General features: G+C 41.4%; 1 protein-coding gene across 1 annotated transcript in view; it reads right to left on the bottom strand.

Annotated features, from left to right (window-relative positions):
• Positions 1–3,421: 3,421 nt before the first annotated feature.
• Positions 3,422–27,900, bottom strand: part of LOC109904495 (cathepsin L1-like) — a 29,047-nt gene continuing 4,568 nt past the window's right edge. Inside the window, exons 2-7 of the mRNA XM_031789209.1 lie at positions 20,322–20,519; positions 11,256–11,366; positions 6,195–6,392; positions 5,117–5,277; positions 4,412–4,525; positions 3,422–4,266 (exon numbers count right to left, since the gene is read on the bottom strand). Coding sequence (XP_031645069.1) covers positions 4,167–4,266; positions 4,412–4,525; positions 5,117–5,277; positions 6,195–6,392; positions 11,256–11,366; positions 20,322–20,519 — 882 coding nt within the window. The 3' untranslated portion in view covers positions 3,422–4,166. The remainder of the gene's footprint in view (positions 4,267–4,411; positions 4,526–5,116; positions 5,278–6,194; positions 6,393–11,255; positions 11,367–20,321; positions 20,520–27,900) is intronic.

Raw genomic sequence — 27,900 nt, forward strand, 5'->3', positions numbered from 1 at the left:
TCTGTCAAATGCATGCGCATAGCTTTCCCACTCAATTGCAAGCTGCTCTAGCCATTGGTGAAGTAATGTAATGTTGATTACACAGGTTTAAAAAGGAGCAGAAAGGAAAGATATAAACCATTCTTTTTTGGGGTTTGAACCGATTCTGAACATTAATTTGCTGGTCGGAACAGTGGAACAAAACGATTAAAAATAATTTGTGTTCCAGCCCTTGGTTGTAACATTGTAGCTTGCTGTTTAGTAAACATACAGTGCATTCAGAAATGATTTAGTCCCCTTGGCTTTTTCCACATTCTGTTACGTGACAGCCGTATGCTAAAATGGATTACATTTTTTCTCCCCTTATCAATCTACACACAATACCCCATAATGACAAAGCAAAAACATATTTTTTATAATTTTTTGCAAATGTATTTAAAACAGTTACTTAAGTATTCAGACACTTTACTCAGTACTTTGTTGAAGCACCTTTGGCAGTGATTACAGCCTCGAGTTTTCTTGGGTATGACGGTACAAGCTCTACAGACCTGTATTTGGGGAGTTTCTCCAATTCTTTTCTGCAGATCCTCTCGAGCTCTATCAGGTTGAATGGAAGCATCGCTGCACAGCTATTTTCAGGTCTCTCCAGATAGAGAGTCCGGGCTCTGGCTGGGCCACTCAAGGACATTCAGAGACACCTGTGCTGTCTTGGCTGTGTGTTTAGGGTTGTTGTTCTGTTGGAAGGCGAACGTTTGCCCCAATCCTAAGTCCTGAGCACTTTGGAGCAGATTTTCATCAAGTATCTCTCTGTACTTTGCTCCATTCACCTTTCCCTCGATCCTGACTAGTCTCCCAATCCCTGCCACTGAAAAACATCCCCTCAGCATGATGCTGCCACCATGTTTCACTGTCACGTCCAGACTTGGCCAAAGAGTTCGACCTTGGATTCATCAGACCAGCTAATCTCAGGGTCTAAGAGTCCTTTAGGTGCCTTTGGCACAGTCATGTGCCTTTTACTGAGGAGTGGCTTCCGCCTGACCACTCTACTGTACTATAAAGGCCTGAATAGTGGAGTGCTGCAGAGATGGTTGTCCTTCTGGAAGGTTCTCCCATCTCCACAGAGAAACTCTAGAGCTCTGTCAGAGGGACCATCAGGTTCTTGGTCACCTCACTGAACAAGGCCCTTCTCTCCCGATTGCTCACCTTGGCCGAGCGGTCAGCTCTAAGAAGAGTTGGTGGTTCCAAAATTCTTCCATTTAAGAATGATAGAGGTCACTGTGATCTTGGGGACTATCAACGCTGCAGACATTTTGGTTTTTGCTCTGACATGCACTGTCAACTGTGGGACCTTATGTAGACAGTTGTGTGCCTTTCCAAATCATGTCCAATCAATTGAATATACCACAGGTGGACTCCAATCAAGTTGTAGAAACATCCCAAGGGTGATCAATGGAAACAGGATGCACCTGAGCTCAATTTCGAGTCTCATAACAAAGGGTCTGAATATTTATGTAAATAAGGTATTTATGTATTTTTTATACATTTGCTAAAATTTCTTAAACCTGTTTTCACGTTGTCATTCTGAGGTATTGTGTGTAGATTGATGAAGAAAAAAAGGAATTGAATCAATTTCAGAATAAGGCTGTAACATAACAAAATGTGGAAAAGGTCAAAGGGTCTAAATACTTTCCGAATGCCCTGTATCTACGACTAAAAAGAGAAGAGATTTTACTAATAAGAAGAATTTCCCCCTACTGTAATATAGTAGTATGTTAACGTTAGTCAGCAATACACAAAATGGGTTTTAGTAGTTAATCTAAAGTTAGCTAGCGAGGTGGCTTGCAGTAAGAATAACTTACTTAGCTAGCCACCGGATTTGTCATCTGCCCTCTTGCTGCTGGCATCAGCTGTAGCTCAGCTTCTAGCTAAATCCAACTATTTGTTTTGAATCCTCTTCCGGTTGAAATATCTATGGTTGAATGTCACCATGGAGCCAAATGAACATTTAAAAAATGCTCCATTGTCAAATTCGTGTTGATGAGAGGAATCACTTGAAGTCATTGCAGTCTGGTCAGTTCTTTCAATTTTGCCCAAAGGATAGTGCTGTTAGTGTCTGCCTCCCTTTCAAAAAAGCCTGCTGTGGGTGAGAGATGGGGCCCAGAGCACAAGGCACCACCCCACACGAGTTGTAGTCTTTCAGAGACCAGAAAAAAATGTGTGTCGGCTTGTTAATTTAGCAATTCATCCGCCAATAGGAACATCACAGAAAGACGTCCAATGGCTTTATCGAACAAGATCAACATGCACAAAAATGTAAACAGATGTAGGATCTTAATTTGAACACTGTTTTGTCGATGAGAATTTTCCTGCTTAGCAGGAAATGCAAACTTGTAGTGTATTCAAGGTTTAAAAAGTATTCTAAAGTTTGTAATTTCCACTTAAAAATGTCAGACTTGATTTGCCCTGATGTAAAATGTATCAGTCTCTACAAAAAAAAATCCATTAATTAGAATCCACATAATAATTCACATTTCCTGATCAAATCAAATCAAATCAAATTTATTTATATAGCCCTTCGTACATCAGCTGATATCTCAAAGTGCTGTACAGAAACCCAGCCTAAAACCCCAAACAGCAAGCAATGCAGGTGGAGAAGCACGGTGGCTAGGAAAAACTCCCTAGAAAGGCCAATACCTAGGAAGAAACCTAGAGAGGAACCAGGCTATGTGGGGTGGCCAGTCCTCTTCTGGATGTGCCGGGTGGAGATTATAACAGAACATGGTCAAGATGTTCAATGTTCATAAATGACCAGCATGGTCGAATAATAATAAGGCAGAACAGTTGAAACTAGAGCAGCAGCACAGTCAGGTGGAAGTTGAAACTGGAGCAGCAGCATGGCCAGGTAGACTGGGGACAGCAAGGAGTCATCATGTCAGGTAGTCCTGGGGCATGGTCCTAGGGCTCAGGTCAGTTGAAACTGGAACAGCAGCATGGCCAGGTGGACTGGGGACAGCAAGGAGTCATCATGTCAGGTAGTCCTGGGGCATGGTCCTAGGGCTCAGGTCCTCCGAGAGAGAGAAAGAAAGAGAGAAGGAGAGAATTAGAGAACGCACACTTAGATTCACACAGGACACCGAATAGGACAGGAGAAGTACTCCAGATATAACAAACTGACCCCAGCCCCCCGACACATAAACTACTGCAGCATAAATACTGGAAATGCTGCAAGATAATTTTCCTGCTGTAGCAAACTGGCTCAAATTAAGATCCTACGTCTGGAGTGTGATCAGTATCACATAGAGCCCCCCCCCCCCCCCCCCCCCCCCATTAATATACCAGAAGCCGTCATAGGGTGGATCATTCAGCGTGCGAAGCTCAGACCCACCTTCCTTCTGGGCAATGATGAAAACATGGCCAAATTCCCCATGGTGAAATTCCCCTTTCATTTGATCACCCTGTTGCAGGGGAACTTGTAGTGTCTTTGATGTTTTAAAAAACTTCTGACGTTTGTAATTTCCACTTTGAAATTTCAGACTAGATTTTCGTTTTGTATCAACCCCTACAAGGATTTTCCATCCAAATAACAATTAACATATCCTGTTGCTGCAGGATTATTTTCATGCTGTGGGAAACTGTCTTAAATGAAGATGAATCACTGTGCATGACAATGATTAAGTTGCTTTGATATGTTTGTGGGAAAATGTCTGCTGAATTGCCAAACGGAATTAACTTTTGGCCTTGCAAAGTATATACGTTTTGTTTACTTCTGGATCTGCTTCAATCCAATAGGAATGTTTACTCAGTACACAAAGGCCCCTCTGTCTGGGAGGGAGTATACACAGTAAAGCTGTAGTTTAATATCAGCTGATCATGTTTATCATTTGAGTCATATGTAGTTGGGATAGACACTGCTAGTAGGGTCTATTTAATCTGTATCGCTGAAGCGTTACCGATTGCGCGATAGAAATGTAAAGGTCATTAAAGCAGTGGATGAAGACTCCACTAACACAGGAAAATTGCCTTCAAATTTCAGTCAAGCTGAACTTCCGCAATACGGATTGAATAGAGCCCTTGGTTATTAAACTATAGATATAGTTGTGATCTAATGCTATGGTAACTAATGAGATAGTAAGCGAGTATAGATATACAGTAGTTGTAATAAACACTGATGCCCGCAAGACTCACCCTTAGACCAGGGGGTAGCTGGAAGCCGTGGCGATGCCACACTTGTTGTGCTTATTCCTGGACATCATTATGTAGCCCTTATCTCCCCAGTCAAAGCCCCAGCTAGAACACACACATCAAGCAAACACAAGAGAGCCCATCTCTGACAGTGCTGAGATTAGGAAATGCAACTGCAACACCATTGGCTTATGGTTGCTCTTGACCAATCAGATAGGACTAGGTTGATTTCATACAGCATGTTGTTTACCTGTTCTTCACCAGCCAGTAGTCCTGGCCATCATCACTAGTGCCATAGCCCACAGCCAGCACACCATGATCCATCTGATCGCTGCTGCAGTCTGGCTCATCATAGACACCTCGGAATGAACAACCATTCAGTTATTCTCAATATACTGTAGACACAATCAGCCTGGTATCAGTTTATATGTGTCACATATGTAATATTTTGCAAAGGATATGTATCATGACTGTTGACGCCCAAGTCAATACATTGCTTTCAATGTACAAAACACACAGGGAGTATTATTGTACATCTAAGAAAGAAGATAACAAGTCACAGATCATTCAGTACACAGTTATGAACCATAACTTATGGAGTCTCAATGAAGCTTTCATAAGCCCTTTATAAGTCCTACCTACATAAATGCTTCAGAAATCATTCATGAGAAAATTTCATACTAATTAAAGGGTAGTATAAAACCAATGCCACATTTGTTAAAGAACCAGATGTCACAACCTGTTATTAGCTAAAGGGTTAAGGTTATAAATGGTTTATAAAGGGTTTATGAAGGGTTTATTACACTTTATAAGTTATAGTTTGTTTAAAGTTTGACCAAGATGACAAGTGTAGGTCCAGGTTGGAGAAAGTCGTGTATTAAAAAGACTCATTTGATTCATCTAGAGAGAGCCGGTTCTTAAAAGGTCTTACCTAATTCATCTGGAAAGAGGCATGTCTAAAAAAAAGACAGCATCAATAGCAGCATCAATGGCTACAGACACAGGTCCGACGGTGGCCACGGCCTGCTGCAGGGCGCTCTCGTCACCGCTGGTCATGTCAATGTACTTGGTGCAGGTGGCACCCAGACTGTCTGGCTTGTAGTGGCACTTCTTGTCCTGTCATAGAAAGACATTGTTAAATATACACTTTAGAAATGTAGTTGCTAATTGTTTACGGCAAAAGTGCAGTAGAAAAGCATTATTTAGACTGTATGTTAAAATATTAAGTATTCTTAAAATTGGCCAAAAATAGCATATTATTGCCAAAAATAGCATGAACTAGTATAAGTAAGCACATATATTATATTCACACCTAAACGTGTAATTGTAAAATAATGCTCTCAACTGTCTGCTCATTGTCTTCTGATTATATTGCACCACTAAGCATTTGCACTAGATGTCACTGTTGTGCTTCTTCCTTGAGTCAGGAGGGGGTCAATTCAGAATGTTGGAATTGACTCCAATTCATGAATTGAATTAGAATTGAAATGGCCACACCCCACAAGATGTAGAATTTGAGTGACAGGAAGTAGAAATTAATTCAGTGCAATTAAAATAAATTCCACTCAGTCATAGAACATGAATTTCATTGAATCTGACAGTTCATTCTTGCAGATACTACACCTATTACGGAATAGAATAATTCAAATTTAATTTAATTTCACTTCAATTCAAATTAAATTCAAATTCAAGAATTGAATCGGAATTTATGAGGCATTCTCATTTAAATTGTGAATTGAGCCTAACCCTGCAGCCTACTACTGCTCTGTGTGGGGCTGATGTGGGCTGGCGTGAAAGAAGGATGAATTTGATCCTATCTATACACTGATCTAAGGTCAGTTTGGCATTTCTCATTTCTAATGCTTAACCATTGGCTCTCCCTAAAGCCCATCTGTTGCAAATCTGTACCTAAAGACAACTTCTATCAAGATCTGGGGTGTATTCATTAGGTACCAAATGGAAGAAAATTAACTGAAAAGTTTTTAAACGTGTGGTCCTAATGAACACAACCGTGCCCACTGTTCAATGCTCACCTCAGCATGGTAGGCATACGAGTCCTCAGTGTCCAGGCCTCCAGGGGCCAAGGACTTGATGTACTCAAAGGCCTGGTCCATGAGACCGCCCATGCAGCCCATGTTGCCGAACTCGCTGGAGCAGTCAACCAGCTGCTGCTCACTGAGGGACACCAGCTTATTGGTCTTCCTGTAGTGCTGGCCTTCCAGAGAGCCAGTCTGAGGGAGGAAGGGATGGAAGGAGGGAGGTAGGGGGGGGAGAAAAATTACACTTAAATGTCCACACCAGTAGATATGTACTTTTTCGAGCTGAGAGACGATGGCCAGAGCTTACCCATGATACTACACAAAGATCTAAGTCAATAAGTCAATGTTTTAGTCAAAGTATGATGTTTTGGGACTTGAAGTGACAAAAAACTGCCCACTTCGTGCAAATCTGTGTGAATGTGGTATATTTTCCTGTGATATGACAGCCTACGTTTCAGGAATGGGTTTATTTGAATGTTTCCACTCACCAGCATGGCATTGCTTATTAATCAGAAACAGATGCAAAGTTATTCCTATTTGTGACTGAGATGAGCCAAAGAGCATTGTGTCCACTTGGCTGCCTGAGCCTTGGCCTAAATGAAAAAAGGAGGTGCAAATTTATGTTTTCAGACCTATACTTTTTCCCCCAGAAAATGATCATTATCCATAGGATAATTTTGTAAATTCTCACTTATTTTTGATGTAGTCTGTATTAAATATCTGTATATATATATAATAATATATATACACAGTGTGGTCCAGTGCATTTGGAAAGTATTCAGACCCCTTGACTTTTTCCAGCCTTATTCTAAAATGTATAAAATCGTACCCCACAATAGCCCACAATGATAAAGCAAAAACAGGTTTTTAGAAATGTTTGAAAATGTGTAAAAAATATATATTTTTAACTGTAATATATTACATTTACAAAGCAAAAAACAGTTTTTGTAGATTTCTTTTGCTTTACGTTGTTAAAAACCTGTTACGGCTAGACATTCCGCTAGCGGAACCCCTCGACAACATCGAGCTCCAAATTCAAATGCTATAAATATTAAACTTTCATGAAATCACACATGCAATACACCAAATTAAAGCTACACTTGTTGTTAATACAGGCAACGTGTCAGATTTCAAAAAGGCTTTACGGCGAAAGCAAATGCGATTATCTGAGGATAGCACCCCACCAAACAAACACATGGCATTCATATTTCAACCCGCCAGGCACGACACAAAACGCAGAAATAACGATATAATTCAGGCCTTACTTTTGAAGAGCTTCTTTTGTTGGCAATCCAATATGTCCCATAAACATCACAAACTGTCCTTTTGTTTGATAAATTCCATTGATTTATCTCCAAAATGTATATTTATTTGGCGCATTTGATCCAGAAAAACACTGGTTCCAACTTGCGCAACATGACTACAAAATATCTAATAAGTTACCTGTAAACTTGTTCCAAACATTTCAAACAACTTTCCTAATACAGCTTTAGGTTTTTAACGTAAATAATCAATCAAATTTAAGACGGGATAAACTGTGTTCAATAGCGGATGAAAACAAAGTGGAGCGAGGTTTCAGGTCGCGCGTCCCTAACAAACAGTACACTAGACTCGACATTTGTTCTGAACAGCCCTACTTCTTCATTTCTCAAAGGAAAATCATCAACCAATTTCTAAAGACTGTTGACATCCAGTGGAAGCGATAGGAACTGCAAGCAAGTGGCACAGAATTCTAGATCCACATAGAAACCCCATTTAAAAGAGAGTGACCTCAATTTTTTTCCTGAATGGATTTCTCTCAGGTTTTCGCCTGCCATATGAGTTCTGTTATACTCACAGACATCAACCAATTTCTAAAGACTGTTGACATCCAGTGGAAGTGATAGGAACTGCAAGCAAGTGGCACAGAATTCTAGATCCACATAGAAACCCCATTTAAAAGAGAGTGACCCCAATTTTTTTCCTGAATGGATTTCTCTCAGGTTTTCGCCTGCCATATAAGTTCTGTTATACTCACAGACATTATTCAAACAGTTTTAGAAACTTTAGAGTGTTTGCCATCTAAATCTACTAATTATATGCATATCCCAGCTTCTGGGCCTGAGTAGCAGGCAGTTTACTTTGGGCACGCTTTTCATCTGGACGTGAAAATACTGCCCCCTATCCCGATTAAAGCACCTTTGGCAGCAATTACAGCCTCAAGTCTTTGTTGTTATGATGCTACACGCTTGGCACATCTGTATTTGGGGAGTTTCTCTCATTCTTCTCTGCAGTTCCTCTCAAGCTCTGTAAGGTTGGATGCACAGCTATTTTCAGACTACATAGGGAAGCACAGCCGCGAGCTGCCCAGTGACACGAGCCTACCAGATGAGCCAAATCACTTCTAGGCTCGCTTCGAGGCAAGCAACACTGAGGCATGCATGAGCATCAGCTGTTCCGGACGACTGTGTGATCACGCTCTCCGTAGCCGACGTGAGTAAGACCTTTAAACAGGTCAACATACACAAGGCTGCGGGGCCAGATGGATTACCAGGGCGAGTGCTCTGGGCATGTGCTGACCAACTAGCAGGTGTCTTCACTGACATTTTCAACATGTCCCTGATTGAGTCTGTAAAGCCAACATGTTTCAAGCAGACCACCATAGTCCCTGTGCCCAAGAACACAAATGCAACCTGCCTAAATGACTACAGACCCATAGCACTCACGTCTGTGGCCATGAAGTGCTTTGAAAGGTTGGTAATGGCTCACATCAACACCATTATCCCAGAAACCCTACACCAACTCCAATTTGCATACCAACCAAACAGATCCACAGATGATGCAATCTCTATTCCACTCCACACTGGCCTTTCCCACCTGGACAAAAGGGACACTTATGTGAGAATGCTATTCATTGAGCGTTCAACACCACAGTACCCTAAAAGCTCAACACTAAGCTAAGGACCCTGGGACTAAACACCTCCCTCTGCAACTGGATCCTGGACTTCCTAACGGGCCGCCCCCAGGTGGTGAAAGTAGGTAGCAACACATTTGCGACGCTGATCCTCAACACTGGAGCTCCCCAGGGGTGCATGCTCAGTCCCCTCCTGTACTCTCTGTTCACCCACGACTGCATGGCCGGGCATGACTCCAACACCATCATTAAGTTTGCAGACGACACAATAGTGGTAGGCCTGATCACCGACAATGACGAGACGGCCTATAGGGAGGAGGTCAGAGACCTGGCCGGGTGGTGCCAGAATAACAACCTATCCCTCAACGTAACCAAGACTAAGGAGATGATTGTGGACTATAGGAAAAGGAGGACTGAGCATGCCCCCATTTTCATCGACGGGGCAGGTTGAGAGCTTCAAGTTCCTTGGTGTCCACATCAACAACAAACTAGAATGGTCCAAACACAACAAGACGTGAAGAGGGCACGACAAAGCATATTCCCTCTCAGGAAACTAAAAACATTTGGCATGGGTCCTGAGATCCTCAAAAGGTTCTACAGCTGCAACATCAAGAGCATTCCTGACTGGTTGCATCACTGCCTGGTACGGCAAATGCTCAGCCTCTGACCGCAAGGCACTACAAAGGGTGCGTACGGCCCAGGACATCACTGGGGCTAAGCTGCCTGCCATCCAGGACCTCCAGGACCTCTGTGTCAGAGGAAGGACCCCAGCCACCCCAGTCATAGACTGTTCTCTCTACTACCGCATGGCAAGCGGTACCGGAGTGCCAAGTCTAGGACAAAAAGGCCTCTCAACAGTTTTTACCTCCAAGCCATAAGACTCCTGAACAGGTAATCACATGGCTACCCGGACTATTTGCACCCCCCCCCAACCCCTCTTTTTACTCTGCTGCTACTCTGTTTATCATGTATGCATAGTCACTATACCTATACACTCATGTACATACTACCTCAATTGGGCCGACCAACCCCTGCTCCCGCACACTGGCTAACCGGGCATTGTGTCCCACCCACCACCCGCCAACCCCTCTTTTACGCTACTGCTACTCTCTGTTCATCATATATGCATAGTCACATGTACCTACTACCTCAATCAGCCTGACTAACCGGTGTCTGTATGTAGCCTCGCTACTTTTATACCCTCGCTACTGTATATAGCCTGTCTTTTTTACTGTTTTTTTTTATTTCTTTACCTACCTATTGTTCACCTAATACCTTTTTTGCACTATTGGCTAGGTCTACACCTGTTTTATTTGGCGCACGTGACAAATAAACTTTGATTTGATCTCTCCAGAGATGTTTGATCGGGTTCAAGTCCAAACTTATTACATTCAAGAATGATTACGGACACTGTGTTCTTGGGGACCTTAAATGCTGCAGAATTGTTGGTACCCTTCCCCAGATCTATGCCTCGACACAATCCTATTTCGGAGCTCTAGTGAAAATTCCTTCGACCTCATGGCTTGGTTTTTGCTCTGACATGCATTGTCAACTGTGGGACCTTATAAAGACAGCTGTGTTCCTTTCCAAATCATGTCCAATCAATTGAATTTACGACAGGTGGACTGAAAGGGGTCTGAATAGTTATGTAAATAAGGTACTTCTATTTTTTTTTTTTTTTTTTATACATTAGCAAAAATGTCTAAAATACTGTTTTTACTTTCCAAATCAGTTGTATTTACCACAAGTGGACTCCAATCTAGTTGTAGAAACATCTCAAGGATGATCAATGGAAACAGGATGTACCTGAGGTCAATTTCGAGTCTCATAGCAGAAGAGAAGGTCGATCACACAGTCGTAGACCCGTACCTGGAGAGGTCCGAGGCTTCCTCCGAGCCCACAGGAAGATGTCCCGGGGCAGGCTGCGCCGACTTCAGGCAATGAGCATGGCAGAATGGGCTCCAGCCCATGATAGCACCAGCAGTCCAATCGATAAGAGGATTGTGTCACTGGAGCAATGAAAAACTCAATACCACGGGTACTGGAGGAGACTTGATGAGCATGAACTGCATGGACTCAGTGTGGTTCCCTTACACTGGCAGGTTGATAGGAGTAGTATTGTGGGCGACTCTGCCTATCGAGCACCCATCCAGCGCTCTGACGTCCATGGGAATGGAGAGGGGCTGAATGGGGATACCCAGCTCTGACACCAGGGTAGTGTCCATGAAACTCTCATCGGCCCCAGAGTCAACGAGTACCCGGAGAGATTTTGACTGTTCACCCCACAGCAGGATGGCATGGAGAGGGGTATGAGTAAGGGGAGAAGGAAAATTCTCCGTATGGCCCATCAGAGTACTTGTACCTACTGATGAGCCTGGTATTTTAATGGACAGGTAGACACGTAATGACCGGTAGTCCCTCAATACAGACAACTCTTGGTGTTGTTGGGTTTTGAGAATGTGAAATGGTAAGTCCCGGAAGGTTGGTATCTGTAGGGTAAGTCCTAGGGGGTAAATCCCTAGTAGGTTGGTTCCTGCTAGTACTATAAAGTAGAGGGTAAATCCCGGAAGGTAAAATCGAGCTGGTTGGTACCTGTAGGGTAAGTCCTAGAGGGTAAATCCCGATTGGGTTAGTTCATGTGACTGCTATAAATTTGGAGTAAGTCCCGAGCAGAATAGATCTGTGGAGGGTAAGTCACATAAGTCCCGAGCAGGAGAGTTCCTGTGGAGGGTAAAATTTCAAGAGTAAGTCCTGAGCAGAATAGATCTGTGGAGGGCCAAATTTCATATAGAGGGGGGAAGTCCTGAACAGGTGTAACGGCTGTCGTTGGTGGAAGAAGAGGAGTAGCAATGCGCAGCGTGGTAAGTGTCCATTATTTTAATGAAACAACTGAACACCGAACAGAACAACAACGTGAATAAACGAAAACCTGAAACAGTCCTGTAAGGTGATGAAGAAACACTAAACAGAAAATAATCACCCACAACTAAAAGTGGGAAAACAGGCTAGCTAAGTATGATTCTCAATCAGAGACAACAATCGACACTTGCCTCTGATTGAAAACCATACCAGGCCAAACACAGAAATACATCATAGAAAAAAGAACATAGACTCCCCACCCCAACTCACACCCTGACCAAACTAACACAAAGACTAAATAAAGGAACTAAGGTCAGAACGTGACAACAGGGTTGTCCTGTGGAGGGTAAAACCCTAGTCTAACGGTTTATTGGCCAGACCTGTAAGAAGGGTGGAAGCACAGTTGCAGTGGCTGTGAGAGCGCAGGGTGTGAGTGTGTGTGTGAAAGAGAGGTTAGTTTTATGCCCTGTTGGGGTGGTGAACCATGAGAGATTATGTGGAAATATGGGTTATCAATAATAGTGATATTTGAGGAAATACTGGAATAAGACATTAAGTCATCCGTATTCTCCAGTAATACATTTGCAGGCGCTATAATAACGGTTCTAATACAAGGTATTAAGTGCCGTGACCAATTAATTGTAATCCGGGGAAGAGGGTAGTGCTACCTTGGAAAATAGTTCATAGAAGGTGTGTATTATAGACAGGAGTGCATTGATAGAATTTGCACTTCTGCTTTGATGACAGGTTTGAACCCTGTGATCAAAAGAGTCACTGCGGGGGTAGTGGATGAAATAGGGCAGGATGTTTGAGAGTAGAATATAACTCTGCTCACTTCGCAGATGTGCGAGGGGTAATAGGACCATAGGGAAAATGACTAACAATAGTTTCAATGGCCAAGGTAAACCAAAGAAACGTAGTGGAAAAACGTCAAAGCGTAGGTAGACAGAGTCTTGTTTTCGGTGGGGCTTTTGGTAATTGGAAAAGGGAGTGTAAAGTGGGTATGGAGCCTGCTGTAATCAGTGAAAATGCTGACAGGCAAGCGTTTGCATTGTTTTCAAAAGAGCAACAACAAATCCTTTTGAGAGAAGCAGGAGAGGAAATGTCACATATCGGTGTGTAGCCTCGGTTCGATCGTTACGTGGTTCATATAGATTACAATTTCTACGTGAAGGTAGACGTATGAGATCACGCCTTACCTAACTTTTTAGTAGAGGCCAGGGATCAAATATCGCAGATTCCTTACGATGAGAAATTGGCTAAATCTGCCACAGGAAAATGTATTTTGGGTTGAAGAATCTAGGCGAAATGCCAGGGGAATGGATTCTAAAGGTAACACATTTAATTATATGGCCAAACACTCCTTGCAAACTCAGAAAGCCGTGGGGGGTTATATGATCTCATGAGACATTTTATGTGGTTTTATTTGGAAATAGATACATATTTCATGTCGTCTTATTCTGAAATAGATTTCTAGAATGGACAAAAGGTTGGAGGGGTCACAAGGAATTAGTATAGGGGTTACCAAACCTAAAGTTAATTTAGTTTTTTTATTGAATTTTTTTTATGTTGTGCGGTGGTTACGGAGAATCATGGGAAAAGAGACCAGTGAATTGTTAGACTCGGTGACAGGATAATGTCGCCGTGTCTAAGACATGCTAAATAAAGGATGGGGTGGATTAAAATAAACATTTAATGATTGGGGTAAGGAGAGCAGTTAGTGATATTTGGCAGTTTGAAGTATAAAAGTATCTGGATTAGGCCATAAATGGTGTTCCAGATAAGTGAGGCCCATTCATGTGTGTTCTGAACCTACAGTTCACCAGCACACACACACACACACACTGGTTACGAATATGCGTTACTGGTGTTGATACTGTGGGATTTATTTTGGATGGGGTCTTTTCAATTTAGTTTTAAATTGGGTATGCACTAGAATGGAAATGTGTGGAAGGTTGTGAAATGGGTTCTGAAGGACAGGGGGAAAAAAAGGAGAGGAAATATTTTAATGGTGTCGAATGCACTGAATCCTGACTTTCTGGTGAGGCCTGATCAATCTCACTAAAAGATCTGAACAGGTGGGATTTAATTATAAAATGAATGAGAAACACCAGACTCTATTCAAAGTGTACCATTACTTAGAGATACTATTACTTCCTTAGGGAGTTATAAAGAGTTGTAATTCTAAGTTGATTAGTTATTCAAATTGGTTTATTTTTTATTTAACATGTTGTTTTTGTATCATGGGTTCCCTGGGTCATGGTCTTTGGGTAAATATACAAAGGTACTTTGTTCAGTCTGCATATAGAAGGGAAAATATATGTTAACTTCACTAGGGTAGGGAGCAGCATTCGGAATTTTGGATGAAAAGCGGGCCCAAAGTAAACTGCCTACTACTCAGGCCCAGATGCTCGGATATGCATACAATTGGATAGAAAACACTCTAAAGTTTCCAAAACTTTTAAAATAATGTCTGAGTATAACAGCACTGTTATAGCAGTCGAAAACCTGAGAAAAATCCATCCAGGAAGTACTATTATTTTGAAAGGCTGTTTTTCCATTGAAAGCCTATCCACCATACAAATACTTAGCACCCAGATCACGATCTCTATGGCTTCCTTTACACGTGGCCAGTCTTTAGGCATTGTTTCAGGCCTTTACTCTGAAAAATGAGGGAGATACAGCACTTTCAATGAGAGGACAGTGGAAATTTCCAGACATGAGTCCAGCACGTGATCAGGAGCGTCTTTCTTGTTTCTCCTTTTCTATTGACGAAGCATTTGTCCGGTTGAAATATTATTGATTATTTATTCAACCTTAGGATTGATTTTTTGCTTTATCTTGGCCAGGTCGCAGTTGCAAATGAGAACTTGTTCTCAACTAGCCTACCTGGTTAAATAAAGGTGAAATAAAAAAATTAAAAATTAAAAATTTTAAACATCGTTTGACATGTTTCTATGAACTTTTATGGTACTTTTTTGATTTTTCGTCTGTCTGTTGTGACCGCACTTTGTTCCAATGGATTGCTGAACAAAATGCACCAACAAAACTGAGGTTTTTGGACATAAAGAGGGACAGTATCGAACAAAATGAACATTTATTGTGTAACATGGAGTCTTCGGAGTGCAACCATATGAAGATCAAAGGTAAGTGATGCATTTTATCTTTATTTCTGACTTTTGTTACTCCTCTTCTTGGCTGCTAACTGTTTGTAATGATTTGTCTGCTGGGCGCTGTTCTCAGATAATCGCATGGTTTGCTTTCGCCGTAAAGCCATTTTGAAATCTGACACAGCGGTAGGATTAACAAGAAGTTTATCTATAAGCTGGTGTATAACATTTGTATCTTTTATGTATGTTTATTATGAGAATTTCTGTTTTGAGTTTCACGCTCTGCAATTTCACCGGTTGTTGTTTGAGACAGTTGATTATTGAACAAAACACGCTAACAAAACGGAGGTTTGTGGATATAATCATGGACTTTATCGAACAAAACAAACATTTATTGAGTAAATGGGAGTCTTGTGAGTGCAAATATATGAAGATCATCAAAGGTAAGTGATTAATTTTATCACTATTTCTGACTTGTGTGACTTCTCTACTTGGCTTGTTACTGTTTGTAATGATTTGTCTTCTGGGCGCTGTTCTCAGATAATCGCATGGTATGCTTTCGCTGTAAAGCCTTTTTGAAATCTGACAACGTGGTTGGATTATCAACATCCAATTTCACTGGATGTTGGCCAGGTGGGAGGCTAGTGAGGTTAAAAAGGGATGACAGTTACTACAAATGGATTGTGATATACAGTTGAAGACGGAAGTTTACATACACTCTGGATTTGAGTCATTAAAACTCGTTATTCAACCACTCCACAAATGTATAGTTTTGGCAAGGCGGTTAGGACATCCACTTTGTGCATGACACAAGTCATTTTTCCAACAATTGTTTACAGACAGATTATTTCACTGTATCACAATTCCAGTGGGTCAGAAGTTTACATACACTAACTTGGCTGAAAAAAAATTGTAGACCTCCACAAGTCTGGTTCACCCTTGGGAGCAATTTCCAAATGCCTGAAGGTACCACGTTCATCTGTACAAACAATAGTATGCAAGTATAAACACCATGTGTCCACGCAGCCATCATACCGCTAAGGAAGGGGACACGTTCTGTCTCCTAGAGATGAATGTACTTTGGTGCGAAAAGTGCAACTCATTCCCAGAACAACAGCAAAGGACCTTTGTGAAGATGCTGGAGGAAACAGGTACCAAAGTATCTATATCCACAGTAAAACGAGTCCTATATCGATATAACCTGAAAGGCCGCTCAGCAAGGAAGAAGCCACTGCTCCAAAACTGCCATAAAAAAACAGGCTACGGTTTGCAACTGCATATGGGGAGAAATATTGTACTTTTTGGAGAAATGTCCTCTGGTCTGATGAAACAAAAATAGAACTGTTTGGCCATAATGACCATCGTTATGTTTGGAGGAAAAAGGGGAGGCTTGCAAGCCGAAGAACACCATCCCAACCGTAAAGCACGGAGGTGGCAGCATCATGTTCTGGGGGTGCTTTGCTGCAGGACGGACTGGTGCACTTCACAAAATAGAGGGCATCATGAGGCAGGAAATGTATGTGGATATGTTGAAGCAACATCTCAAGACATCAGTCAGGAAGTTAAAGCTTGGTCGCAAATGGGTCTTCCAAATGGACAATGACCCCCAGCATACTTCCAAACTTGTGGAAAAAAGGACAAAGTCAAGGTATTGGAGTGGCCATCACAAAGCTCTGACCCTCAGTCCTATAGAAAATGTGTGTGCAGAACTGAGAAAGCATGTGCGAGCAAGGAGGCCTACAAACCTGACTCAATTACACCAGCTCTGTCAGGAGGAATGGGCCAAAATTCACCCAACTTATTGTGGGAAGCTTGTGGAAGGCTACCTGAAACATTTGACCCAAGTTAAACAATTGAAAGGCAATGCTACCAAATACGAATTGACTGTATGTAAACTTCCGACTTCAACTGTATGTATTGCTGATATTCATTTTTTGTTTTTGTTTCGATACATATTTTACCAAATTGGGATACTGGAGTGTGGGATTTCTGCAAGGGGTTAGGGTGCTAACTTCATGATCTGGTAACTCTTCCGAGAGGTCTCTTCCGAGAGTAGAATAAGGGAGTTAATTTTGAAAATGGTTTTAGCAGTAACAGTATATTGCTATGCTTTTTGACATTTGTCGTAGAGATAACGTTATCAAGAAAAGGTTAATGTAATAATTTGTCATATTGTCAATGCTTGTCTGGATTTCCTGAAACATAAATTAATTGAACTAAACTGTTGTTCTGATCTGTGAAAGAAAGAGAGAGAAAGGCGAAAGAGAAAGAGAGAAAGAGACAAAGGCGTGCAATGCGACAGTGACTTTTAACACTTCTATCTGAGTCTGAGCCATAAACCGGGGTGCGGGCAGCAGGAGTGCTGAGAACTGCTCAGGTGAGAGACTATTGTATGTGGGAGAAATGGATGTATCTATTTGTAAATTGGAAGCGGGACATTAGCTAGGGCCATTGGGAAGATGAACTGTAAACAATATCTGAAAAAGACACGCTAGAATGATAAGTGCCGGGAAAAGGACAGGGGGGTCTACACATTGTGACCAATTTAGACTAAGGATGCATTGAGATACTGGTCTTTCATTACCAGGCCACTCGTGACAGGAAAACAGGGACAAAGTGGGGCTGTAATGAGAATTACCGACAATAAAAAGGTTTTGTTTATAAATGTATGTGCTAACAGGGATGATGTGTGCTGAATTTAGAAGCTGGAATTGAGGACTGTCATTCTAAATATGGGTTGGATAATTGACAAAGATGTTGTAGATATGATTTGGATACAGCAAGAGAGAGTTACTACTGAACGGCGAGGGGTGGGGGCTGGATGATAGCTTTGGTCAACCATAAAAAAAATGTTGTTCTCTTTTGTTTTACCGTGTCATCAGAATTATAATGTTTGTTATTAAACATGTACTTTTTTCTCTTTTCTTTTCAAATCAATATGTTTTTAGGTTTCGTGGAACATAAGAGTGATCATTTTTTCCAGAGGAGGGACTGATGTATATTGACTCATTGATTTGAGAATGTTTTAGTATGTGCAAATGTATATGTAGCAGGAGCCGAGGCGAGGGCTGTTAAGTGGGGTGGAACGTGACTGCAGTGGAGATCTGTGGGGGCTCATAAATTAAGTTTGTGGTGATAGAGGAGTATCATTCCCAGAAACTAGGTATATTGTTACAGGAGATAGCTCATAGGAGAGGGAGGATAGCTAACTGTTGTCACGTTCTGACCTTTATTTCCTTTGTTTTGTATTTATTTAGTATGGTCAGGGCGTGAGTTGGGTGGGCAGTCTATGTTTGTTTTTCTAGGTTTTGGGTATTTCTATGTTTCGGCCTAGTATGGTTCTCAATCAGAGGCAGGTGTCATTAGTTGTCTCTGATTGAGAATCATACTTAGGTAGCCTGGGTTTCACTGTGTGTTTGTGGGTGATTGTTCTTGTCTCTGTGTTTGCACCAGATAGGACTGTTTAGGTTTTCGCACATTTATTGTTTTGTTAGTTATTTCATGTCTAGTTCCTTTATTAAAGAGCATGAATAACTACCATGCTGCATTTTGGTCCGCTTCTCCTTCACCACAGGAAAACCCTTACAACTGTGCACAATACAGGGATTAGTATGAGTTAAATTGAACATTACACATACCCAGATCATGGTGAGAGTAGAAGAGATAGTGGTGGAATTTCAGACATTATGGTAAACCTTCAAGAACCCTGTGACTCAGAGTATTGTTAGGTTGGATATTCTTCCAACTCATTAATCTATCTCAATTTCTAACAGCCGGCGAACACTTGACAGATTACATACAGTAGTTATTCTCACGGCAGTCGCTGTAGGGACCGTAATTGAAAGATGCTATAGTCATGGGCCATGTTAGTAGTAGCAGGGGTTACTTTAGTAGCATTGTTGGGATATCAGTTAATGAGGACTCGTGCCACATGATTGGTAACTGGGAGACCGATGGGAGTACAGGGGAGGCTGTTATTCAAATGTCACAAATGAATGATCTTGCCATAACAGGAGAGTCTAGGTTGTCAGGAAATGACCCATGTGTTGCAGTGTGTATATCCTCAAGTGAAAGCAGAGAACCAAGGGCACGGGCTGAATTCTGGGGATTGAGTGTACATCAAGATGTACCAGGCAGGGGTGTTGGGACAGCGTTGGTTTGGTTCACACACAGTACTCCTTACAGCACCTGCAGCGGTAAAGATCGTCATGTCTCTCCTCGGTGGGTGCAAAGTTCTCACGTGAAGTGAGGTCCAGCTGCATAATGGGTGAGCTTGAAGACACCATGACAGAGGAAGTGGAGAGAAAGAAAGACTAGATTCCACTGTAAGACATGCCGATGGGTTGGGTCTGGGAGCTATTTTATACATCATAGTTGGATTGGGGTTAGCTGGTTTATTGGTTAATGAATCATATGAAAGAGGATGTTGGGGTAATTGTACTCTAAACAACATGTTGAAGGCATTGATGTGAAAGCATATACAGTGATGAGCACAGTGCTGAGTTACCTCGAGAGGATGTAGGGTTGTGGCAATGGAGGAGATGGAGAACAAAGTGAAAATGACATGACTTGGGAACACTTCTCGGAACCTGGGGCCAAAAGGGGAACTGGGCAAAAGCATGAGGAGGCTTTTTAGGGCTTTCATTGTAGCTGAGACCCTTTGGATTGCAAACAGAGGAAGATCTTCAAAGGTAAGTGATTTATTTTATCGCTATTTCTGACTTTCGTCAAGCCTCTGCTTGGTTGGAAAATGTTTGTAATGCTTATGTACGCGGGATGCTGTCCTCAGATAATCACATGGTGTGCTTTCGCCGTAAAGCCTTTTTGAAATCTGACAAAGCGGCTGGATTAACAAGAAGTTAAGCTTTTAAACGATGTAAGACACTTGTATTTTCAGGAATGTTTAATATTACGAATTTTGTATTTTCAATTTCACGCTCTGCAATTTCACAGGATGAAAGCACAAAGAGGTAGTACGTTAAAGTATTTTGACTTCAAATATATGTACCTTGGCATAGTTTTAGGGCCACAGCCCACAATTTTTGGAAAACAGCCAAATACAAAAAAAATTACATTTACAGACTGGAGATATAAGATACACCACCCAAACACACACTCATTGTTGTTTTGCTCTCACCACATGATACAAAGGTAAAAAAAAACATTAAAAAAAACAGTTACTCTACATCTAAGTAGAGCAGAGTCTATACTGTAGTTAACTCACTCTCTTAACCCCTTCCAACCCTCTCCATCCCTTACCGGGCTGAAAGCCCAGCAGGAGCCACAATCCTTCTGATCCTTGATGGAGGTGACATAGCCCTTGTCCCTCCAGTCCATGGTGGTGGGCAGATCATTGTCCACTAGCATGGGTAAGAAGGTAGAGCCGCCACAGGGCTTGGAGGCATTGAAGGAGCCCAGGCAGCGTTGGGAGATGATGAGTCTGTACTCCTCATTTTCCTGTGATAGCACAACAATAGACATGCACTGAGTGTAGAAAAAGTTAGGTAATACCTACTCTGTCCAGGTGAATCCAGGTGAATGCTATGATCCCTTATTGATGCCACTTGTTTAATCCACGTCAGTGTAAATGAAGGGGAGGAGACAGATTGAAGAAGGATTTTTGAGCCTTAAGACAATTTAGACATGGATTGTGTATGTGTGCCATTCAGGGGGTGAATGGGCAAGACAAAAAATTTAAGTGCCTTTGAACGGGGTATGGTAGTAGGTGCCAGGCACACCGGTTTGTGTCTTGAACTACAACACTAGTGGGTTTTCCCACAGTCAACAGTTTCTCCTGTGTATCAAGAATGGTCCACCACCAAAAAGACATCCAGCCACCTTGACACAACTGTGGACAGCTTGTGAGTCAATATGGGCCAGCAGGGAGTGAAGAGGCGACTCTCACAGTGAAGAGGCAACTCCGGGATGCTGGCCTTCTAGGCAGAGTTGCAAAGAAAAAGCCATATCTCAAGCTGGCCAATTAAAATGAAAGATTAAGATGGGCAAAAGAACACAGACACTGGACAGAGGAACTCTGCCAAGAAGGCTAGCATCTGGTGTTTTGCAGGTACTATTTAATGAGGCTGCCAGTTGAGGACTCGTGAGGCGTCTGTTTCTCAAACTAGACACTTGTCCTCTTGCTCAGTTGTGCACCGGGGCCTCCCACTCCTCTTTCGATTCTGGTTAGGGCCAGTGTGCGCTGTTCTGTGAAGCATTGTATGAGATCTTAAGTTTCTTGGCAATTTCTAGCATGGAATAACCTTAGTTTCACAGAACAAGAATAGACTGATGAGTTTCAGAAGAAAGTTCTTTATTTCTGGTATTTTGAGCCTGTAATCAAACCCACAATGCTGATGCTCCAGATACTCAACTATTCTAAAGTTCAGTTTTATTGCTTCTCTAATCAGAACAATGGTTTTCAGCTGTGCTAACATAATTGCAAAAGGGTTTTCTAATGGTCAATTAGCCTTTTAAAATTATAAACTTGGATTAGCTAACACAACGTGCCATTGGAACACGAGTGATGTTTGCTGATAATGAGCCTCTGTACACCTTTGTAGATATTCCATTAAAAATCAACCGTTTACAGCTACAATAGTCATTTACCACATTAACAATGTCTACAATGTATTTATGTTATTTTAATGGACCAAAAATGAGCTTTCCTTTCAAAAACAAGGACATTTCTAAGTGACCCCGAACTTTTGAACGCTAGTGTAATTGTGTGCTGTAGCGTTAAGATTTCCCTTCACTGGAAGTAAGGGGCCTAACCCAAACCATTTTTCCTCCTCACCAAACTTTACAGTTAGCACTATGCATTCGGACAGGTAGGGTTCTCCTGACATCCGTCAAACCCATTTTCGTCCGTCGGACTGCCAGATGGGTGATGGTGAATCATTACTTCTGAGAATACGTTTTCACTGCTCCAGTCCAATGGAAGTGAGCTTTACACCACTCCAGCAGACAATTGTCATTTCGCATGGTGAACTTAGGCTTGTGTGTGGCTGCACGGCCATGGAAAATGATTTCATGAAGCTCCCGAAGACCTGTTTTTGTGCTGACGTTGCTTCCAGAGGCAGTTTGGAACTTGGTAGTGTGTTGCAACTGAGAAAATAAGATGTTTTCGCGCTTCATCACTCGGTGGTCCCGTTCTGTGAGCTTGTGTGGCCTATCACTTTGCAGCTGAGCCGTTGTTGCTCCTAGATCTTTCTACTTCACATTAACAGCATTACAGTTGACCAGGGCAGCTCTAGCAGGACAGAAATTTGATGAACTGACTTGTTGAAAAGGTGATATCCTATGACGGTGCCACATTGAAAGTCACTGAGCTCTACAGTAAGGCCATTCTACTGCCAATGTTTGTTTATTAGTGGATTTGGCTATTTCAGCCACACCCATTCCTGACAGGTGTGTAAAATTGAGCACACAGCCATGCAATCTCCATAGACAAACATTGATGATGTGGCTGGTGACACTTTGATTCTTGAAAGTCCAATATTTCAAAAACTTGATTGCTGACATGCAAATCCTTTTAGGACTGTATCAACAGTGGACTAATGGAAGAAATACCAGAATATTGTTTTTGAGTGGATTTTCCCTTTACATTTATTTTTATTTTTAGGATTTGGATAATGTGATGAATCATAATTAATCAAAGCAAATTCTGCAATTAACTGAATTAAAGGTTTGAATTGTTTGACAGACCTAATTGTTATTTATAATCAATGGAAACAATTATTTCAGAAAGACTAAATGTATTTCCTTTGTTTTTGGGGGAATCTATCATTCTGTTGGTCCAAAGTCATAAAGACACTAATAGAAGCACGTGAGCATTCTACCAATTTTTACTAAATTAATACAACAGGTTAAATTGATAAGATTACCGGAAAGGGGCTCTGGGATTGTTTATTTTAGACTGTCGATTAAGTGTTTCCACTTAATGAAACACGCTATTATCTGATTCGTCTTGAGTAGGATTCTTGCTTCCAGGACTGATGGAAGTCCAATAGAGTATGTACAGTTGAAGTCGGAAGTTTTCACAATTCCTGACATTTAATCAGAGTAAAAATTCCCTGTCTTAGTTCAGTTAGGATCACCAATTAATTTTAAGAATGTGAAATGTCAGAATAATAGTAGAGAGAATGATTTATTTCAGCTTTTATTTCTTTCATCACATTCCCAGTGGGTCAGAAGTTTACATATACTCAATTAGTATTTGGTAGCATTGCCTTTTAAATGGTTTAACTTGGGTGAATTTTGGCACATTCAGTTCTGCCCACACATTTTCTATAGGATTGAGGTCAGAGCTTTGTGAAGGCCACTCCAATACCTTGACTTTGTTGTCCTTAAGCCATTATGCCACAACTTTGGAAGTACGCTTGGGGTCATTGTCCATTTGGAAGACCCATTTGCGACCAAGCTTTAACTTCCTGACTGATGTCTTGAGCTGTTGCTTCAATATATCCACATAATTTCACCCCTTCATGATGCCATAAAAAAAATTCATGATGCCATCTATATAGACTATAGACAGGTCTATTTTTATGGGCACAATTTTTTTATGGGTAGTGATTCTAATTTGATTAGTTATTTAAAAATGTATACCAATTTTAACCAGTGGTGGTGTTGTTTTTACACATTAGTGAATTATATATATTTTTTTGGTTTTTGGATTGATGTATTGAATGATGTATTAAAGAGTGTATTGTTGCATTGTTTGTTCTGTTTTGTTTTGATAAATCTCACCAGATTGGGTCTGCTGGATGATCTGGATAATTTCCTGATCCTATGACTCTGCGATGAGGTTGACAGTGTGATAAGCGGATTTGAAAATGTGTTTCATCAGAGTGTGATGTCCTTTTTTTTCTTTGACATGTGCTTCAGAGATTTGCATTAAGAACATTGGTAGTAGTAATCATTTGTCATACAGTAGATCATTTGTTTGGATTTCTTGAATGCTTTTCTGGATTTCCTGAATCAGAGATGCACAGAACTGAATTGCTGTTCTGATCTGTCCTTTTTCAAAGTTATGGTGGAGATGGTATCTAGATGCATAGAAGGGAATTCGACCAAACAGGGTGTCGATCTCAAAACCTCCCTCTAACCGGCTGAAGAAATGGCATTCACTACGGCCCTGTCCTGCACCACTTCTATCGAGAGACCTGAGTCCAAGCCAGCAACCGGTGTACAGCTTCCAGTTGAAGTCATCAACTGCCTTTTCTCTCGGGAGTGCCAAAGAAGTACATGTGGAGAGAGCATGGAGAGAGATCTGTTCCAAAACGTCTCTCATATTGCTGGTATACTGGTTGGCAAATGGACAAGACATACAGTGCCTTGCAAAAGTATTCATCCCCCTTGGCATTTTTCCTATCTTGTTGCATTACAACCTGTAATTTAAATCAACTTTTATTTTGATTTCATATAATGGACATACACAAAATTGTCCAAATTGGTGAAGTGAAATGAAAAAATAACTTGTTTCAGAAAACAAATTTATAACAGAAAAGTGGTGCGTGCAAATGTATTCACCCCCTTTGCTATGAAGCCCCTAAATAAGATCTGGTGCAACCAATTACCTTCAGAAGTCACATAATTAGTTAAATAAAGTCCACCTGTGTGCAATCTACGTGTCACATGATCTCAGTACATATACACCTGTTCTGAAAGGACCCAGAGTCTGCAACACCACTAAGCAAGGGACGCCACCAAGCAAGCGGCACCATGAAGACCAAGGAGCTCTCCAAACAGGTCAGGGACAAAGTTGTGGATAAGTACAGATCGGGGTTAGGTTATAAAAAAAATATCTGAAACTTTGAACATCCCACGGAGCACCATTAAATCCATGATTAAAAAATGTAAAGAATATGGCACCAAAATAAACCTGCCAAGAGAGGGCCGCCCACCAAAACTCATAGACAAGGCAAGAAGGGCATTAATCAGAGAGGCAACAAAGAGACCAAAGATAACCCTGAAGGAGCTGCAAAGCTCCACAGCGGAGATTGGAGTATCTGTCCATGGGCAAAGGGGGTGAATACATATATGGAGCATCTGTTCATAGCAAAGAGGGTGAATACATATGCAGGCACCACTTTTCTGTTTTTGAAAATTATTTTTTGGACTATTTTGTGTATGAGATAAAAATAAAAATAAATTTAAGTTACAGGTTGTAATGCAACAAAATAGGAAAAATGCCAAGGGGATGAATACTTTTGCAAAGCACCATAGTAATTTGCATTTGTGTAAAGGTTAGGTTACTCGGTCCACCACTCAAGGGTGGGGGTCGACCAGCCTCCTTATTGCAATAATTAATCAATATTAAATAAAGATGATTGTTTGAAGAAATGACCACGTCTCTCTCAGTACTGAATTTCCATGACAGTGTCCATATAGCCAGAGAGGAAGAGGCGAACGAGAGACCCAACTCGGCCAAAAATCTGCCTTCTCCAGCAGGTGGTGGTGTTAGTTTCTTTTGCTCACCAATCGAGGAGTTTCAAATTTAGCCCCTCAAAAATGGAATGGTTTATTTGGCCTTATACGGTTTATTTGATAGAATAGAAGTTCCGTCATGCTTAAGTTGTTACAAGTATACTGATTGACTCCTTGTTAATTCTCTGAATTGATTTGTGTGGGCCGTGACTGTTCTTATGTTTGTGCAACTTTGTAGGCTATGTTTTGAAACCAACAAGTGGCCTTTGCTGTGGTGACAGAGAGAGAGAGACCTGTGCTTCTAGCCATTTCCCTACCTCTGCTCTGATAGAGTTGCAGGCTTATGTCTATCACTCCAGTGTTGCACTGCATCATTTACTTTAAATGATCTAATATGCCCATTTGTTCAATTTTTTTCCCCGTATAGAATTGTAGGTTACTGTTATTATTATTTGACCATGCTGGTCATTTATGAACATTTGAACATCTTGGCCATGTTCTGTTATAATCTCCACCCGGCACAGCCAGAAGAGGACTGGCCACCCCACATATGCTCTCTCTAATTCTCTCTTTCTTTCTCTCTCTCGGAGGACCTGAGCCCTAGGACCATGCCCCGGACTACCTGACATGATGACTCCTTGCTGTCCCCAGTCCACCTAACCGTGCTGCTGCTCCAGTTTCAACTGTTCTGCCTTATTATTATACGACCATGCTGGTCATTTATGAACATTTGAACATCTTGGCCATGTTCTGTTATAATCTCCACCCGGCACAGCCAGAAGAGGACTGGCCACCCCACATAGCCTGGTTCCTCTCTAGGTTTCTTCCTAGGTTTTGGCCTTTCTAGGGAGTTTTTCCTAGCCACCGTGCTTCTACACCTGCATTGCTTGCTGTTTGGGGTTTAAGGCTGGGTTTCTGTACAGCACTTTGAGATATCAGCTGATGTACGAAGGGCTATATAAATAAATTTGATTTGATTTTGATTTGATATGCTTAGGTCTAGATACGTTCGATAGGCTTTGCGACATTTGGGACACGTTTGCCTGAATGCTGGCCTATAGCGAGCAGGCGAGGATGCATCTGCACTTTGAAGAATAGACAGACAGTAGCCCACTTAAACCACAAAATGGAAAACCAACTGAAATCTTTCCCGGGAACATCAATATTGGCATGTTTAATAAACAACAAAACTATTTTCATTAAACTGATGAGAGCTCTGATTTCTGCTCTTTCTATAATAATACAAATTAAGCGCTGGGTGCCTCTAAATATATGCCTACCATAACAAAATATGCTGGCTGTGAGTAGCTCCATAAATTTTATTTGTATGAAGTAGCTCTTAGGAAGTAGCTCCATAAAGTTTTATTTGTATGAAGTAGCTCTTAGGAAGTAGCTCCATAAAGTTTTATTTGTATGAAGTAGCTCTTAGGAAGTAGCTCCATAAAGTTTTATTTGTATGAAGTAGCTCTTAGGAAGTAGCTCCATAAAGTTTTATTTGTATGAAGTAGCTCTTAGGAATGTAAAGGTCGGCGACCCCTGCTCTATATCATCTTTAACAGGACAATGAGAAAGAAGAGGTTCAGATTGACAGATAATAAACATGAAGAAAAGAGGAGAGAGTAACACACTCCATTGTCAATGATAAGAGGCTGAAATGAACTAGGCTGACATGAAATAGGCTAGAGATGCATCTCTTACCAAACTTCAGTTCCCAGGCATGGAACTCCCGGTCCTCCAATGAAAGGCTAGCGGCGCTCGCCACTGCCAGAGCAGCAGCCACAACTACCAAAAACGTCATTCTGAGGAGAAAGACAGCAGAGATTTACTGAGAATTAGGAGACAGATATCATATAGGAGGCTATGCACCAGATGTTTTTCTTTATCCCACCACTGTATACAGTCTTTCTTTTCTCTGTTTCTCTCTCTCTCTTTCTTCCTCTCTCTGTTTTTCTCTCTCTCTCTCTCGCTCTGTTTCAATGTTTATCTTTCAATCAATTTTTTCATCCCACCTCAGCCACAGGAAGTGTGTGTGTGTGTGTGTGTGTGTGTGTGTCTGTGTGTGTGTGTGTGTGTGTTTGTGTGTCTGTGTGTCTGTGTTTGTGTGTGTGTAGGATGTCTTGAAGCCACTGGCTGGTGATGGACGCCTGTCACACTGTCCTCTGCTTAACTTTGGGATCGGTGTCACTTCCAAGGGACTGTTGAGCTAACGTAGGCTAATGCGATTAGCATGAGGTTGTAAGTAACAAGAACATTTCCCAGGACATACACATATCTGACATTGGTAGAAAGCTTAAATTCTTGTAAATCTAAATGCACTGACCAATTTTCAGTAGCTATTACAGTGAAAGAATACCATGCTATGCACAATTTTGAACATGAAAAGTTATTAATTAACAAATTAGGCACATTTGGG

The sequence above is a fragment of the Oncorhynchus kisutch genome, linkage group LG14, assembly GCF_002021735.2.
Source record: "Oncorhynchus kisutch isolate 150728-3 linkage group LG14, Okis_V2, whole genome shotgun sequence".
In the NCBI taxonomy this organism is placed as follows: domain Eukaryota; kingdom Metazoa; phylum Chordata; class Actinopteri; order Salmoniformes; family Salmonidae; genus Oncorhynchus; species Oncorhynchus kisutch.